The sequence below is a fragment of the Thamnophis elegans genome, chromosome 1 (genome assembly GCF_009769535.1).
Source record: "Thamnophis elegans isolate rThaEle1 chromosome 1, rThaEle1.pri, whole genome shotgun sequence".
NCBI lineage: Eukaryota > Metazoa > Chordata > Lepidosauria > Squamata > Colubridae > Thamnophis > Thamnophis elegans.
In genome coordinates, this window is record NC_045541.1 from 67,650,284 (window position 1) to 67,669,262 (window position 18,979).

General features: G+C 38.2%; 3 protein-coding genes across 3 annotated transcripts; all 3 read left to right on the forward strand.

Moving 5' to 3' along the window:
* Positions 1-333: 333 nt before the first annotated feature.
* On the forward strand, positions 334-1,281 carry LOC116504969 (olfactory receptor 1052-like). The gene has a single exon (XM_032212235.1). The coding sequence runs from the start codon at positions 334-336 to the stop codon at positions 1,279-1,281; it is 948 nt and encodes a 315-aa protein (XP_032068126.1).
* Positions 1,282-6,017: 4,736 nt separating this feature from the next.
* LOC116504972 (olfactory receptor 1052-like) lies at positions 6,018-9,295 on the forward strand. Its single transcript, XM_032212249.1, has 2 exons — positions 6,018-6,930; positions 9,258-9,295. The coding sequence occupies exons 1-2, from the start codon at positions 6,027-6,029 to the stop codon at positions 9,293-9,295; spliced, it is 942 nt and encodes a 313-aa protein (XP_032068140.1). The 5' UTR covers positions 6,018-6,026.
* Positions 9,296-15,183: 5,888 nt separating this feature from the next.
* LOC116504979 (olfactory receptor 1052-like) lies at positions 15,184-16,131 on the forward strand. Its single transcript, XM_032212262.1, has one exon. It carries the CDS (start codon positions 15,193-15,195, stop codon positions 16,129-16,131), a length of 939 nt encoding a protein of 312 aa, XP_032068153.1. The 5' UTR covers positions 15,184-15,192.
* Positions 16,132-18,979: the final 2,848 nt, after the last annotated feature.

Consider the following 18,979-nt stretch of genomic DNA (forward strand, 5'->3'; position numbering starts at 1 on the left):
CATTTATACCCAGATGACACACTGTTTAATGGAAGATGAATTGCTTGTATAAAAATAAAATAAAATAAATTGCAAATGAATAAATAAATAATAATTTGTACTTTTGATCAAATATAAGATAAAGAACATGGATGTCATATAATATATTCCCATCCCTCTCGTACATCCACCTTGAGTTGTAGGATACATTAATCTGGTGCAATTTTATTTTGATTGAAACCATAGTGCATTTCTCATAATGAATATCTTATTCTTTGCATTTTTCCACTGGTCAAATAGTATATAATTCTGATTACTGCCTTCTTTCAGTTTCCACAGAATTTATCTGATTCAATGGGAAACAGCTCGCAGGTGGCAGAGTTCATACTCACTGGATTGACTGATGATCCACAGTTGCAACTCATCCTCTTTGTGATATTTTTTACTCTTTATGCTATTACCCTGTTAGGGAATGTGAGCATGATTGTCTTATTCAGAATCAGTCCTAAACTCCACACACCAATGTACTTTTTCCTCAGTCATGTATCATTTGTGGATATCTGCAGTGCATCAACTATCACCCCAAAGTTCCTAAGTCATCTTGTAAAAGAGAAAAAGGTTATTTCTTTTGCAGGCTGTTTTACTCAAATTTACTTTTATGGTGTATTTGCCACTGCAGAGTGTTTCCTCCTAGCTATCATGGCGTATGATCGCTATGTAGCCATCTGTCACCCTCTACTCTACTTGGTCATCATGTCCCAATTAAAATGTGTCCGACTAGTAGTCGTTTCCTACGTTACTGGGGTTTTACATGGTTTATTGCATATCATTCCTGCAACTCAGTTGTTTTTCTGTGGACCAAACATCATTAAGAATTTTGTCTGTGATGGTCCTGCACTATTACAGCTTGCCTGTTCAGATGTCAGTTTCAATAATCTGTTGAAATTTATATTTATTGGCTTCACTTTAATAGCAACAATGGTCATTGTTCTCACATCCTACATTTATATCCTGATTGCTATTTTTAAGATGGACTCTGCCAAATCTCAGAAGAAAGCCTTCTCCACGTGTACATCTCATCTCACGGTCATCACTATTTTCTACGGATGTGCTGGCTTTGTGTATGCACAATCACAACCTACCAAGTCTATCTACATCAATCAAATAGCTTCTGTGTTGTATCTTGTAGTGACTCCGATGATCAACCCCTTAATCTACAGCCTGAGGAATCAGGAGGTAAAGGTTGCCTTCAGAAAAATTCTGGGGGGAAAAAACTGTGTTATCTTTTATACCAAAAACTGAATACCATGAAAAGACCAGTAAAATATAGAACTGTAGAAGCAATTATGTGTATATTAACTGTGTTTTTCTGACACACTTCTGCTTGGAAAACCTCTTGACTAAATTAGTTTTACTACCATTTCAGTGACTATAGCAATGTTCCTCAGGGATATTTTGACAACAAAAACGTTCATATTTAAATATTTCTCCAAGATATTATATTTTTCCTAAAACCAATTAATGGAATCTAATTGCTAAATGTTAAAGATGGTGACATATACGTAATGTAATATAAATGTATGTAAAATAATAATGTAAAATACATATTTAAAACCAAACTGGGATTGTTTTGTAATCATAAAAATTGCAATTTTAAACATCCATGTTAAAGAGAAATCATTTCAATCAAAGTCTGATCTGGTCTGTCTCCTCTGATATTTTGACTTAATAAATGCTGGTTCAATTTAGGTGGCTTAAATCTTTTATTGCTTTTTTAAATAAAATATATACAAGGATGGCCTAGTTTAATGTCCTATGTCCAATTATGCATTTTCGTTAAAGAACCATTGAGTGGCTGCTGTATGCAAAATCCTAAATTGCAACCTTCCCACCCAAGTAATTACAGTAATTTAGTTCCCATGGACCATTGTTCAACAGGGCTGAGCATTGAAATATCACTCTGTGTAAAACCAAATGGGACCGTGTGGAAATTGTCTTTACATCTATGTCTTCTGTGTTTCTGCATTGAAATTCCCACTCTGGTCACTCAGATTTGCACACAAGGGTTACCATATGGCAGGGGTGGGTTCCTGCCAGTTCTAACCTCTTCTATAGAAGAGGTTTCACAAATCTACAGTGCCATTTAGAACCAGTTCCAGCTCCCTCCCCCTGCCCGTCTGCACATCATCAAGATGAAGAGCGAGAGGAGGAATTCTGGGAGTTGAAGTCCGCAAGTCTTAAAGCTGTCAGGTTTGAACACCCCTGGGGTTTTTTTTCTAAAGGGTTAGGGGTGCAAGTGTCTTGTATCTTGACAGCTTTAAGACTTGCACACTTCAATGCCAGAGTTCCTGAGCCAACATTTTGGTTGCTAAGCACGAGTGTTGTTAAGTGAGTTTCAACACATTTTACAAGTTGGCCATGCCCACCCAGTCACATGGCTGGCAAGCCACTCCCACCTGGTCACATGGCTGGCAAGCCACTCCCACAAAGCAGGCCACACCTACAGAAGAGGTTCTAAAAAATTTGAAACCCACCATTGCCATATCTTTACATAAAGTCAAAGGCCAATCACAATGTATTTCAAATTATTTCTTCGCCTTTTCGTACTTTTGCTGATAATGTTCATTAATATGCTGGTCATTTTATGTTCATTTTGGTTACCAGAGCAGAATGTAATTGTTCTTACAAAATTTTGCCCATACTTCCTTTGATTTCAAATATATTCTTGCAATAGGAAAGGGATATAAATTCAGTGGCATCTATGTACTTTTTAATACCCAGTAAATAGGAATCATTTTAAAGAAGCAAAAATGATAATAAAAATGGTAAGAATGAAAAAAAATTGTTCTTTTCTTTCTTCACCAAAACAATTTTTATAGCTTTCTTTCCCCCTCTTCCTTCCCTACCTCCCATCTCTCTCTCTCTCTCTCATACCCCCTCTCCAAGCAGGAGTGTCCAAAACAAAATTTTACCCAGGAAGGTTTTTGACAATGGAATCAAAGTTTTGGATCCACAATAAGACCATGCACCAACATGTGTGATTGGAGAAAAGGCAATAGACTTTATCATACCTAATCAGATAAAAAATAGGGTTGGGGTTCCTGTGTCAGAAATCTAGTGGGCTGAGTTTTGGATTGTGGAATCCCTGGTGCTCTCTCAGCTTAGTTCTCGTTTGCAGCCACTTCATCACAAGACACGCAAGCATTTTAGGTACTGAAGAACCTGGGGTATCATGACCAGGGAGATGAAATCTTCCTAGATACTTCAAAAAAATGCTTCTGAATTGTATTACACTACACTACTGAAAAAGGAGCAGGTTATGATCTTGGTTTTTTTTCAAGAATCCTGCTTCAAAATGGAAACCATGGCCAGGAGCATCTTTGCCTAGCTTTGGTTGCTGGATCAGATGCAATTATTGCAAGAGCAGACTGTTCTGACATCAGTTATTCAATTCTTATTAATTTGTAAAAATATTAACTACTGAGGTTACTTGGAAATTCAATTCACAATGCATGGGCTTGTTTGCTAACTATCCAGGACTGGCTTAGATTTAGAAAAACTATATCACAGGAACAATCTGGTCACCGATACATTTATACGCAGAAGTCAAATTTTTGTTAGCTCCCAAATTGTAAAGTTCCCTTGCACTAGCTATTCCCGGAAGGAAAGTTCAAGATCCTTCCACTCCAGCTGCTCTGGAAGATGACCCATTTTTGGTGGCCATCCCAACCTTAGGGAGATTTTCTCCCCCATGATGTTAGGATCATCCATCTAAGGCTGAGAGCTATCTGTGTCAATGATCAGGAAGGTGTGAAAATACAGTGAAGAATATATGAAAAAATTGATGAAGGATGGAAGATTAGGAGGATAGCAAAAGGAGTATAAGTCCAAGAAATAGATTTAAAAACAAAAAAAGTACACACTGGTCGGATTCTTTCTTTTTTATCTCTTGTAAAATAAGAGATCTATAGCTTAAAAATCCCTTTTCCAGGAAAGTGTTTATCTTAGACATGGGAACATTAGAGAACCTCATGATGTCAGCAGGTAAAGGCTCATTCAAGTGTTACAAGAATCAACTTTAATCAATTACCTTTACTATTATTCATATCTTATGATGAGAAGCAGAGATGAAAAGTTAATGAGAATACAGGTAGTCCTTGATTTACAACAATCATCTTCGTTTAATGACCATTCAAAGTTACAATGGCACTGAAAAAAGTGACTTATGACCATTTTTTCATACTCATCACTGTTGTGGCATTCCCATGGTCATGTGATTGAAATTCAGATGCTTAGCAACTGGTTCATATTTATGACAGTTGCAATATCCCATGGTCATATCATCATCTTTTGTGACCTTCTGACAAGCAAATTCAATAGGGAACCCAGATTCTCTTAACCACTTTGTTATGAATTTAATGACTGTTATGATTCACTTAACAACTGTGACAAGAAAGGTCAAAAAATGGGGCAAAATTCACTTAATGAATGTCTCACTTAATCACAGAAATTTTGGGCTCAATTTTGGTCATAAGTCAAGGGCTACCAGTAACAGAGAAAGTATCTGTAGATGATCCAGCTTTGTCACAAGACACCATCTCTGTATGCAAACATTTGCAGTGTTATGTGGCCTTTACTTAGAGGCAGCGAATCAAGATATTTTCTATTTTCTATTTTCTATTTTTCTTTCTTCATCCCCCAAAGCTTTAAAAACAAAAATATTTCAAGCACTCCCCTCCAAAATGCTCCTTCATCAATAGATAGCCTTGAGTCAGTCTTAGGTATGTCATCTTTAATATATGACCATTCAAACTTTCATTATAACCAAGAGATAATAAGAAATAAACAAATAGAAACAAATAGATACAATCACTAATAACACTGGGAACAAGTTGATGGTTGAAATCATTGTGTCATATAAGGAAAATTGTAGATGTCCATTAGCATACGTCAAATAACATTTCAAATTTATAGCAACTTTTCAAAAGTAAGCTACAATTTTCAATCATATTTATTAATTGAACATTAAATAGTTGCAATATAGCTCCAATTTCTGTTAATGATAATTAATAAAAAGCATTTTTCTAAGGTCAGGACTACTTAGGGAATAGCAAGGTTTCCCAATAGATTCAGGATCTCTTGCACAAACCAAGATCAACAGACAGACAAGGAAATGCTGGGACCAAATGAAGAAGACTTGGAACCTGAAAGAAATCTGCATTTCTTCCCAGAAGCAAAGAATTTCCTAACTCATTTCATATAGAAGCAACCACTTACAACCAGAAAAGAAGGAATGCTATTGTAGAGATCTTACTCACTGAGATCGGAGTCGATAGGTAAGTTCAGGGTGCTTGGGATTTTCTGGGTTTTATCAGACTAGTCTGAATATTTTAAAACCGCTCAGTATTAAAAACACAGAAAACTTTCTTTATAAACATAATTCTAATAGAAACTACTGATAAGCCACTATGCTATATCATTCTGGGAAGATTGGGGAATGGAATTATTTTCTTCTTTTTCACTATTTTTCAGCAATTTGAGGAATTGAAAAATAATAACATGCAGATTTCTCTTTAACCATTCCATTTTCTTTTCCTAGGACCAAATGTTTCATTTTCTTTCATTGATAACCATTTAAGTCACAAACTAGCCTCTCATCTTTTACTCCATGAAATTTGCTTGGTTTTCAGTAATAATAAGGAAGGGTAAAAATATTATTGACATACCCTACCTAGGAAGGTGGCTTTTCATTCTTGGTCCATGTGTTTTTTCAGCATGTCATGTTCAACGTTTTGTATCTTTGGTCACTACATAATGAAGAAATCTATCCTGTGTGGATGTTATATTGTATATTCTCATCCTTCTGCATCCACACTGGGTGATGATTCATAAGCTGAATTTTAATCAGGTTCATTTTATTTTGATTGAAATCATAACTAATTTCTCATTATGAATATCTTACTCTTGTTTGCACCTTTCCATTGGTCAGATACTATATTATTCTGATTATTACATTCTTTCAGTTTCCACAGAGCTTCTTTGATTCAATGGGAAACAGTTCACGGGTGACAGAATTCATACTCAGAGGGTTGACTGATGATCCACACTTGCAACTCATCCTCTTTGTGACATTTTTTATCCTTTATGCTATCACCTTGTTGGGAAATGCGGGCATGATTGCCTTAATCTGGATCAGTCCTCAACTCCACACACCAATGTACTTTTTCCTCACTCACTTATCATTTGTGGATATCTGCTGTTCATCAGCTATCACCCCACAGTTCCTATGCCATCTTTTAAAAGAGAAAAAAGATATTTCTTTTGTAGGTTGTTTTACTCAAATTTACTTTTATGGTGCACTTTCCACTGCAGAGTGTTTCCTCCTAGCTATCATGGCCTATGATCGCTATGTAGCCATCTGTCACCCTCTTGTCTACTTGGTCATCATGTCCCTATTAAAATGTGTTCAACTAGTAGTCATTTCCTACATTATTGGGCTCCTACATTCTTTAGTGCATATCATTCCTGCATCTCGGTTGTTCTTCTGTGGATCAAACATCATTAAGAATTTTTTCTGTGAGGGTCCTGCACTGTTACAACTTGCCTGTTCAGATATCAGTTTAAATAATTTGTTGAAATTAGTATTTATTGGCTTCACTTTAATAGCAACAATCCTGGCTATTCTCACATCCTACATTTATGTCCTGATTACCATTTTAAAAATGCACTCTGCCAAGGCTCGGAGGAAAGCCTTCTCCACATGTACCTCTCACCTCATGGTCATCACTATTTTCTATGGAGGCCTTGCCTTTGTTTATGCACAACCTGGCAAGTCGCATTATACAAATCAAATAGCTTCTGTGTTGTATGTAATAGTGACTCCAATGTTCAATCCCTTGATCTATAGCCTGAGGAACCAGGAGGTAAAAGTTGCCTTCAGAAAAATTCTGGGGGGAAAAGTTGCATTACTTTTTTATACCAAACACTGAATACTCTTAGAACTACAGTAACATATATCTGGCTAGAGGAATATTTGTGTACGTTAATAATTACCTAACATATTTATACTTGGAAGACTATTTAAATGAATTTGTCTTGCTTTCATTTAAGGGAGTATTGGGATTCATACATTTGAAAATTAACCCAAGATACTATATTTTTCCTAAATCAATTCATTGTATCCAACTGCTAAATGTTAATGATGCAACCTCAAAGAGCTGCCTGGGTCTATGTCTATATAGATGTTTGTGTGTGTTTGTTTGTGTGTGGTATTTTAAAAATCTTAGATATGATAAGAATGATGAGGCATGAAGGAACCAGAAAACCAAACTGGGACTATTATATGATCATAAAGAGAAAGACTGTGATCTTAAATAGTCATGTTAAAAACAAATAATTTCAACCAAGTTTCCTCTGATCTGTATTTTGTGACATTTTGACTCAATTATTGCTGCTTCAATTTATGTGCCATAAACATCTTGTTGCTTTTTGTAATAAAATATATACACAGGTGGCCTAGATTATGCCTTGAGTCTACTTCTGGATTTTTTTTTCAAGGATCACTCAGTGGCAGTTTCATGAAAAACCCTACATTGGAATCTTCTGACCCAAAAAATCTCAATGATGTAGTGTCCACAGATGTTTGTGTAACAGGGGTGCATTCAAATAGAACACTAACTGAAAACAAACATGGCACTGTGGAAACTTCTTGTGCTCTGTGCTCTCTGAATTGAAATCCCCCATGCTGATCACTCATTGGTACGCAAGAGTCACCGTATGGCTATGGACTACCAGAACAGAACTGCAAATTATTTCTTAGTTTATGAATGTTTTGCCAATAATTGTAGGTGTTTCTTTAATAAGATAAAGGCTTATGTTTTGTTTATTTCCTCCCCAACCCCAGCAGGCAGGTTCAGAACAAAATTCTAAACTCGGAGAAATTGTTGTAAAATCGAAGGGATCTATAGCTATTATTCTAGGAAATTGTCCCTTAAAATTCCTGCTTACCAATTTGTGGGGAACTTGTTTTGTCTGGTGTGGGTTCTATGAGGACATGATGGAACTTCATGAAGTCAGCAGGCAAAATCTCATGCAGTTCTTACAAGAATCAAGTTTGATAAATTATAACTATTACTATTACAGGACTGGACAGGTCCAGCTTGGACCTCTACTGATTTTCCTCAGCACAATTCTGCTGTGCTCCTCACTTCAGTAAGCTTACCATCTTTGTAATCTTTGGGCAGCTATTCTGGATTTTTTTCCTTATGCAGAAAAAACAAAAATCAATCACCACTAGCATCCCCTTCCCAAAAGCTTGGACTCAGTCTTAAAATTGGACCATTTATACCTTCAATATAATAATGACAGAAAATGCATAATAAATAAAGGATTCAAACAAATATCATCAATAGAGAAAATCAAACCAAGCGGGGGATATAGATGAACTCTAATCAGTTAGCTGAGGCATGCAGAAACACCTGTGTAATAATGGTGGACTTTAACTACCCTTATATTAACTGGAAAAGAAACTGTAAACCATGTGAAAGATTGAACAGGTTTCTGAAATGCCTAGCTAACAACTTTGCCACCTAAAATGTGGAGATTGGTACTAGAGGGTGAGCTATACTGGACTTAATAGGGATGAAACAATTGGGGGAATGGAAACTATAAGAACTCTGGGGAAGAGTGGCCATGTTGTATTAAAATTTGCCATAGTGCAGGCACAGGTAACTAAAAAAAGACCAGTATTCTAGACTTTAAAAGAACTGACTCCAGCAAATTAAGATTGAGAATAAGAAGGATTCCATGGATGGAAATACTAGAAGGAAAAAATTTTTAAGATGTATGGCAAACTCTGAAAAATGAAATATTAAAGATCCAAACAAAAACAATATCACAGAGAAAGAAAAACAGAGAGCACCAGATGATACCAGAATGGTCTAGAGAGCTCTCTGACATACTGAGGGACAAAAAGGACAAGCATAAAAGTGGTAAGAGAGACCCATAACTAAAAAGAATACTAGCAAATAGCCTGAATTTGCATAATGAAGTCAGGATGCCTGAGGTCAGGAAAGAACGAAGACTTTCAACAAATGCCAAAATTAACAAAAAAAAAGTTTCTTTCAATATATAAGGAACCCAACAAAATGATTAGTCCTCTAATGGGAGAAGAAGGCAAGAAGGTGACCTCTGTCTTTACACAAAAGGGAAAAAATAGCCCAATCTATCAAAAGCAGTACAGTGGGAGAGAGAACAAGAATGCAGATCAAAATATGTTTAAAAAATACCTATCCACATTATAAAAGTATGTAAGTAAGGCATTTGACAAAGCAGAGCACAGTCTACTTCTTGCTAATATAGAACAATATGGTAACTCCACCAGATGGATTTCCAGTGGGCTGAACAACCACACTCAGCATAAAATCCTTAATAGAACTACATCTGTATGGAGGGATGCATGCAATGGGTTACTTCAAGGTTCTGTTTTAGTCCTAGTACTCTTCTACATATTCATAAATGATCCAGATCAGGGTATAGAATGGGAGCTCATCAGGTTTACCAGCAACACCAAGCTGAGGGGAATTGCCAACATCTTTGAAGATAGGGTAATAGTTCAGAACAGGGGTGTCAAACTCAAGGCCTGCAGGCTGGATCCGGCCCATGGGGTGGTTAAATCTGGCCCATGGGGCCAGCCTGGAAATATCAAAGGACCAGCCTGTGGTGCCTCTGACAGCTAAAATGAACTGCGTGTGGCCCCCTTGAGCCTCGTTTTCACCCTCCATGGCATCCCCAACACACTGCCAACCAAAAATGGCACAGAAAATGGCCTGAAAATATGGCCCTGAAAATGGGCCATGGCGGGTGAAAACAAGATGCAGGGGGAGTATGTGCTGACCCCCTATGCCCTCTTTTGGCCAGCAGGGTGCTGCAGGAGACATTTCCCCCCCTCCACCACCACCCTCCACCCACCATTCACAGAGAAGTATAATGTTGATCTGGCCCTTGAAGAAATCCAATTTGACACTCCTGGTTCAAAAGAATATTGACAGACTCGAGCATTGGGACCTATCCAGTAAGATGCAGTTCAGTGATGAGAAAAGCAAGGCATGTAGCAACTATGAGGGGGATCTTGGTGTCCAAATGGATGTCACTTAAATTTGAGCCAACAGTGTGATGCAACTGACAAAAAAGTCAATGCAGTTCTAGGCTGCATGAACAGAGGAATAGAATCAAGATCATGAAAAGTGATAATACTGCTTTATACTGCATTAGTGAGGCCATACTGAGTCAATACAAGAAGAATCAGTGACGTGCGGTCAGCTTTAGCCCCGGTGAGGCTGTTTTTAGACTTGTGGACCTCAACTCCCAGAATTCCACAGCCAGGCATGCTAAGTTCCGATTTAAAGCGACAGCATTTTTCCCCCTTGCAAAATAAGTTTTCCCATTCTTTTTCTTCTCCCTCCCCCTCCTTCCTCCCTCTCTCCTTCCCTCCCCCTCTCTCAAACAGACACACGCAGACAGAGAACTTCGATCCTTCTCTCATTCACTCACTCTCAAACACAAATACAGAAGTTGGATTGGATATATTTTCCAAAGGCTTGAAAGCAGCTCCTCTGCCATACCCCCCCCCCCTTTCCCTGCTGCCTTCCGATCAAACTTTTTGAATTCCTCCCCCCTCCCCACACACGGACCTTTTCCAGCTGTTTCAGAGACAATTTCAACTCTGCTTCTCCCTGCCCTACACTGCCCTCTTGAAAAGCCAGAGCTCTGAAGTCAGACTGAGCTAGTCGCTCCTAGAAAACTCTAAAAAGCCTCTAAAAATGCCCTCTACAGGAGGCGAGAGAATACGTGCCTCATTTGCATAAGAAATTCTTCCCTTGTTAACCCTTGCTTAACTTTTAAAAGGCAAAAAAATCCTTATGCAAAAGAGGCCCCTAGTTCTCTGGCCTCCTCCTAGTTAATACTGAGAGCAGACACCAAGCCACTGTGACTTGAAATCTGGTAGCAACTACCCTGTCTTTAATTATTTTAAGAAAATTATTTAAAATCCTTTCCTTTCCCTGAGGAGACTGGTGAGGCCCCGCCTCCCTTGCCTCTAGTGACTGCACGTCCCTGAGAAGAATAATAGAAGTTCATTAAAGACAGATCCAATCTGGAACTAAGGAGAAATTCCTGATAGTAAGAACACTTAATCAATGGAACAACTTGCTTTCTGGAGTTGTGGTGCTCCATTGTTGAAGTCTTCAAGAAAATATTGTGTTGGAATACATGTTGGAATGTGTTTTGTATTGCAACAACTACAGAAGTATTCAGCCAGTAGATGGCACTGTTTGTAGGTTTATTAGTTATAATCTATAATATATAGATAATAGATAGCAATAGCAATAGCAGTAGACTTATATACCGCTTCATAGGGCTTTCAGCCCTCTCTAAGCGGTTTACAGAGAGTCAGCATATTGCCCCCAACAATCTGGGTCCTCATTTTACCCACCTCGGAAGGATGGAAGGCTGAGTCAACCCTGAGCCGGTGAGATTTGAACCGCTGAACTGCTGATCTAGCAGTAGCCTGCAGTGCTGCATTTAACCACTGCGCCACCTTGGCTCTTGATCTATATATAGATCTATATATATCGATGGCGAACCTTTTTTGGGTCATGTGCCATAAGCGGGGGGAGCACAGGGGAGTCATACATGGGTGTGCCGCACCCATAATGCAATATGAGAACCCCCCAGTGTGCATGCGTGCATGGCAGGTGCTACCCCTCATTTTTGCATGCTTTTTCCGCCCTCCCCAGGCTCCAGAGACTTTATACGAGCCTGGGAAGGGCAAAAACAGCCTCCTCACCGCCCCCCAAAGGCCCTCTGAGGCTTCAGGAGCTTCCCTGAAGCCTTAGGAGCACAAAAAACAACCTTACATGCCAACCGGAACTTCGGGAATGGACTTTTGGTTTGCTTGTAGGGCCGGTTTAAGCCCTCCGGAGCCTTCAAGAGCCTTCCAGAGGCTTCCCTGAAGGCTCCAGAGGATGAAAAATGACCCTATGAGCAAACTGGAAGTCACAAAATACAGCCCTACAAGCAAACTGGAAGTGACTTCCGGTTTGTCCGTTGGGTCATTTTTTGTCATCCGGAGCCCTCAGGGAAGCCTCCAGAAGGCCCCTGAAAGCTCCGTAGGGCTTTAATCGGCCCTATGAGCAAACCAGAAGTCCATTCCTGAACTTCCAGTTTGCCCACAGGGCCGTTTTTTTGTGCTCCAGAGGGCCTCCAGGGAGGGGGATGATGTTTTCGTCCTTCCCAGGCTCCTATAAAGCCTCTGGAGCCTGGTGAGAGTGAAAAATGGCTTTAAAAAAAAACTGAACTCAGCTGGCCAGCGCGCGCATGCCCTGACAAATGGCTCTGTGTGCCACCTGTGGCACATGTGCCATAGGTTCACCATCCCAGATATACGGTATAGCCTATGGTTCTTTTGTTCTGTGGAGAGTTTCCTGTTACAGTGAAAACAAACAGCAAGGCCTATGGAGGCTGTATATTGTATTTGATATGTAGGGCTATATAATAAACAGAACTACAGATTGAATAGCCATTTGTCTGGAATGCAAAAAAGTCTCCTGCCTTGGGCAGGAAGTTGCACTAGAAGACCTACCATGTCCCTTTCAGCCCTATGGTTCTATGATTCGAAATAGAAATCAATATATGCAATCACTCATAAAGGTAGTCCTCAATTTACAACAATCCATTTAGTGACTGGTCAAAGTTATGGTGGCATTGAAAAAAGTAGCTTATGATGCTTGGCAACTGACTCATATTTATGACGGTTGCAGTGTCCCGGGGTCATGTGATCACCCTTTGAGGCATTCTGACAAGCAAAGTCAATGGAAAAGCCAGTAACAGCTATCTTTCTAACTTAACAACTGCAATGATTCACTTAACAACTGTGGCAGGAAAGGTTGTAAAATGGAGAAAAATTCATTTAACAACTGTCTCAATTAGCAAAAGAATTTTTGGGCTCAATTGTCACCCTAAATCAAAGACTAGCTGTAATCCTGGGAACTGGGAACAAATCTATAGCTGAAATATCTGTGTTATATTAGGGAATGTATATACTCAACAACCTGTGACCTGCTAAGTCCTCAGTGATATTTGGTGTCTCATACATGTCAGGTCTTATATAGGTCACCACTTATACATGATCTCTCCCCCATTCCCCCCATCTCTCTTTCCACAAGGCAAAATTAGATTGACCATATTTTTTATATCCCATTGCCAGATGGGATATAATCATCATCTAAATTAATTATATGTCATAAATAGAAAAACAATTGTAGTGGCAAATGAACTCCAATAATAAGTCTATATTTAATTACCTAAACAGATAAATAAAAAGCACATGTGTAGCCAAAAAGAAGAAATGTCTTCCAACTTCCTGCTGAATTTCCCATTGACTCTGCTTGTGGGAAGCTGGCAAGGGACATGGAAAACATGTTTGCATGACCACAGGGATGCTACAGCAGCCACTATGAATAAAACTGGTCTGAACATCCTAATGTAATAGGTCCCAGATATTTTATGCATTCTTTAAAATAATGAATTTTAGGCACCTTCTTTGTAAAATTGTGCTGTAATGCAGGGGTGTCAAGCTCCGGCCTGCAGGGTGCTTAGATCTGGCCCACAGGGCTGCCCTGGAAACAGTGAAGGACTGGCCTACAGTGCCTCTGCCAGCAAAAATGGAGCTCTGTTTTCACTGACAGAGGGTTGCAGGAAGCTCTTGCAGCTGAAAACTGAGCTCAAAAGCCCATTTTCACTACAAAGTGCTCGGGCCACCACAGGCACCCCCGACACGAGTGAGGTTGAGCTAGCCACACCTACCCTGGCCATGCCCACTCCAGACCCCAAGTTCAAAAACAACCCTGATGTGGCCCTCAATGAAATTTAATTTGACATCCCTGCTCTAATGCATCTCAGGATAATTTGAGGGTACAAACAGATAAACACAATGAGAATTTTAGTAATATGTCTACTTACACACCCACCTGATCATATTAATTACTTCAATGTATTTCATTTCCTTAAATCAGTGGTAGTCAACCTGGTCCCTACTGCCCACTAGTGGGCGTTCCAGCTTTCATGGTGGGCGGTAGGGATTTGCTGTAATTCTGCTTTATAAATTTATAAAGTAAAGTTACTTCCCTACTTTATAAATCACCATTGCTGTGGAACCGGTGGGTGGTTAGAAAATTTTACTACTAACAGAAATACAAAAGTGGGTGGTAGGTATAAAAAGGTTGACTACCCCTGCCTTAAATTTAGAATAAAAGCTTCAAGAAAAACCTATTAATTCAACATCTAATATTAGGAACTTTCAGATGAGGATCTAAAAGTTACCATGCAGCTGCCATTTCTAGAAAGCATTTGTCTAAAATTAACACTACTTAGGGAATACCAAAGTTTCCCAGTAGTAAATATTCCCATTGCCGAGACAGCCAAAAAAAAGTGCTGTGACCAAATTAATAAGAAGACCTAGAGCCAGCTGGAGCTGGAATATATCTGGGTTTCTACCCACACACAAAGAGTTTCCTAACTCATTTCACATAGAAGCAATCCACCCACAACCAGCAAAGAAAGAATGCTTTAGCCTATTGTAGTTGTGGTTGAGTTCAGAGTGACTGGGTAAGTTGAGGATGTTTGGGGGCTTTCTGGTTTATCAGTATAGTGTAAGAATCTGAAAAACTCATTTCACATAGAAGCAATCCACCCACAACCAGAAAAGAAGGAACGCTTTAACCTATTGTAGTACTGTAGTTGTGGTTGAGATCAGTGTGACTGGTAAGTCGAGGATGTTGGGAGGCTTTGGGGTATATCAGGATAGTGTAACAATCTCAAAATTGTTTGATATTAATGTTGGAGAAACTATTATTTATAGATACAATTACATGTCTTCCTTCAAAGGACTTGTTTTGGATCACAAATACTAGGTTATTGTTTATGGCATTTGATTTGATCATTTTTCAATAATAATCATGAAGAAACATTAATGTTATAATATATCATCAGAATATTGAGACTGGCATACCCAATTTTATTTTTTTAGAACCTATTTTTTTTATTCCTTCTTCCAAGATCCTATTTCAGATTACAGAAAATTGCTTCTAATGTCGTTGAAATGTTAAGAGAACATGTAATATTGAGTACTGTATTTCTTTTATTTTCACAGTGTTAATGGGAAATAGCACATGGGTGACAGAATTCATACTCACTGGGTTGACAGAGGACCCACACTTGCAGCTGATCCTTTTTGTGATATTTTTTGCTGTTTATGCCATCACCTTAATGGGAAATGTGGGCATGATTGTCTTAATCAGAACCAGTCCGCAACTCCACACCCCAATGTACTTTTTCCTTACCAGCTTATCTTTCCTGGATACCTGTTATTCAACAACAGTGACCCCAAAGCTGTTATCCAATCTTTTGAAAGAGAAGAAGTCCATTTCCTTTGCAAGTTGCTTTACACAGCTTTACTTTTATGGTGTATTTGCCACCACAGAATGCTACCTCCTAGCTGTGATGGCCTATGATCGTTATGTGGCAATCTGCAATCCACTACTCTACTTCATCACAATGTCCCAAAGGAAGTGTGTTCAGCTGATAGCAATTTCCTACATAGCTGGGATCATTAATGCTTCTATACATACAATGGCTGCATCTAGACTGTCCTTCTGTGGCCCAAACACTGTTAAGAATTTTTATTGTGAGGGTCCTCCCCTTCTTGCTCTTTCCTGCTCAGATGTCAGTCTTAATGATCTACTGTTATTTGTATTTGTAGGGCTCAATATAACAGTAACAAGCCTGACTGTTCTCACTTCCTACACGTATATCCTGGTCACCATTTTAAGGATCCGCTCTGCCACAAGCCGTAGAAAAGCCTTTTCCACTTGTACATCTCACCTTATTGTTATCACCATTTTCTATGGATGTAGTAGCTTTATGTATGCACGGCCAAGCTCTAGGCAGAGTTATCACCTAGACCAAACGGCCTCTGTGTTTTATGTAGTGGTGACCCCCATGCTCAATCCATTAATCTACAGCATGAGGAACCAGGAGGTAAGAGGTGCCTTCAGAAGTATCCTAAGAAGACAATTTCATGTTCAACACTTTTAAGAGCCATTGCTTTTTGCCAAAATTTAATTTTACATAAAAGCTGTTCTAGTATCAAATGGTTTTTAGCATTGTGTCTCATTAAATAATAATCACTAGGCTCTATAATATTCCTAGACCTCTAGTATTAATTATATATTTGCTTTTGAGTTCAAAATAATGTAATAAATACATTTAACATTCTTTAAAAATTATAAAATAATTATGCCTTAAATGTTAAAACACAATGATTTTATACTACAGGAAAATCTAGTTCTCTCTTCCCAAGTTTATGTATGTACCATATACATGCATGTATGTCATTGTGTGTGAAATGGCATTGTTGGTTTATTCTGTAAAAATGTCTTGATCTGGCACATTCAAATCCATAGAAGTTTCCAAGGCAGTTGATATTACATTTCACATAGCACGATTGTGACAAATACTGTAACTGTATAAATTGCTATTTAGACATAGTTTTTTGAATCCTTCAAAATTCTGAAGGTTTGATGTGAATCCATTTTTATAACATGTTTCAGAAATTTAATTTGTACTGTATCAAAGACTTTTCCTATATCTAATGGAGTCACAATGCCCATTATATATTTTTCAGAATGTATAAATATATCTTCCAGTTATTTAGTATTATCAGAAGTTCACAAAGCCAGCATTTAAAGGCAAATATTGACACTAGTACCTTCAGCAATATTTGTGTCACGGTTGCAATCAAAATTATTTCATCTATGATCCTGAGCAATCCATTTCTGTTTTTTGACTTGTTATAATACAAACCTTATGAAATACATCATTCCCAAGTAAAAATAGCCGTCTATTCATTAATTACAAAAGTCATGAATTTCAGTTCAGATCCTGTTCTGTGACTTGTAGGACAACCTGTTTAATCTCCTACTTGCTTGATGACTCCTTCCTTAATTTGACTAAGACTTAAATCCCAAATCTTCCCATTCTCCATCACCAGAAGTGAAGAAAATGCTATACTATTTTTATGATTCATCTAACTGAATAAAATTCTCAGGAACAGAACCTCACTAGGAGATTAAATAAAATTACCATGAAGATTTATTATTATGTCTATTCTTAATCACTACTGGAATAGCAATAACATTCTGATTCAGTCTCCTTCGAAAGAATCCTGCTTCCCAATGAGTCTGATCAGCCAGACTTAATTCAGGTTTCAAAACTCAGCTGAAGCTTATTAACTATGGCCTAAGTAGGCTAGATTATTTTAGAGACCAACTAAAACTGGCATCCTTACTATAGCACAGTTTTATGGAAGCAACTCAGGGCACAACAAGGTGAATTTCTCTTGCTCTGTAGTAAGTTTTTTTTAACATTGCTGGGAGCAAGAAATAAAATAACAGCACTCGTCATTTTTTCTGGTAGTGACAAACATTAATATCTTGGTTTTGGGGTCAGACTAAATGGAAGAATGAGTATGGGTACTGTAGACCTTGACTACAATTTTTATTTAATTATGGTACAAAGTTATGATTATGCTGAAAAAGTTGACTTTCAACTTGTGATCAAAGTTAATGACTGTAGAGTCAACCCCACCTCTCCATGTGACTGCAATTCCAGCACCTAGCAATTGGCTCACATTTACAGATAGTCCTTGACTTATAACAGTTCGTTTAGTGATTGTTCAAAGTTACAACAGCACTGAAAAAGTGACTTATGACCATTTTTCACACTTATGACCATTGTAGCATTCCCATAATCATGTGATCAAAATTCAGATGCTTGGCAATTGGTTCATATTTATGAACTTTCCTGGTAATCACCAACAAAGGTCATAAAATTTGGTAATCACTTTTTATGCTCTTTTGACAAGCAAAGTCAATGGGGAAACCATATGGAGTGCCATATAATTCAATATTATATTTTATTAGTGAGTGTGGCTGTATATGAAAAGCCTTGCTTGTACTAACTCAATAATTTATGGATCAAATTAACTCAGCTATCTGCTGGAAAGGTACTATGATTTTAAAAATGTGGAAGTTACTAATCTGTCATTGTGTCTACCTGATTTGGCAAAGTGATAAAATTAGTAAACCAGAGGAATGTCATCCATATAATTTACTTGGACTTCAGTAAGGCATTTGATAAAGTAGACCATAACCTACTACTAGATAAAGTAGAAGAATGTGGGTTAGACAGCATCACCACCGGATGGATTCGTAACTGACTGACCAACCATACTCAACGTGTAGTCCCCAATGGAACTGCATCTATATGGAGGGAAGTATGCAGTGGAATATCCCAGGGCTCTGTTTCGGGCCCAGTACTCTTCAACATCTTCATCAATTATTTGGATAAGGGAATAAATGGTGAACTCATCAAATTTGCAGATGACACCAAGCTGGCAGGAATAGCCAACACTCCAGAAGACATTTGCAGAATCTCTAAATTCTTATGATCTATATGAACTAGAGTGGGTGCTCCTTCTGGTAGGAGTCCACATTTTTGAAAGGCATTTCTATTCCAAACAACTCTTCATTGAAAATGTCATAGCTCCTTTCTGCTAGGAGAGCATTCTGGAATAAAAGGCACATACAATAGTAAATCTGTCCTCCTTTCCTTCTCTGCCTGCAGCAAAATTGTTCATACCTCCCCATCTGAGGTGTCTGTTTGCACAACACAGGGTGGGGTCAGGGTGGCAAATGCGGGATGAAGATGCAGGGACCCATGCACGTCAAATGTACATTTTTCTACTTTGGCAAAAATATTGTTGTTCTATAGTTTTTACAATACATTTCTGGCATGGATGATATGTAACAAGAGATATTTAAAATAAACTAATATATCATCTAAGTTCACTACAACATACTTGTCTGGAATTTCTGAAAATGTG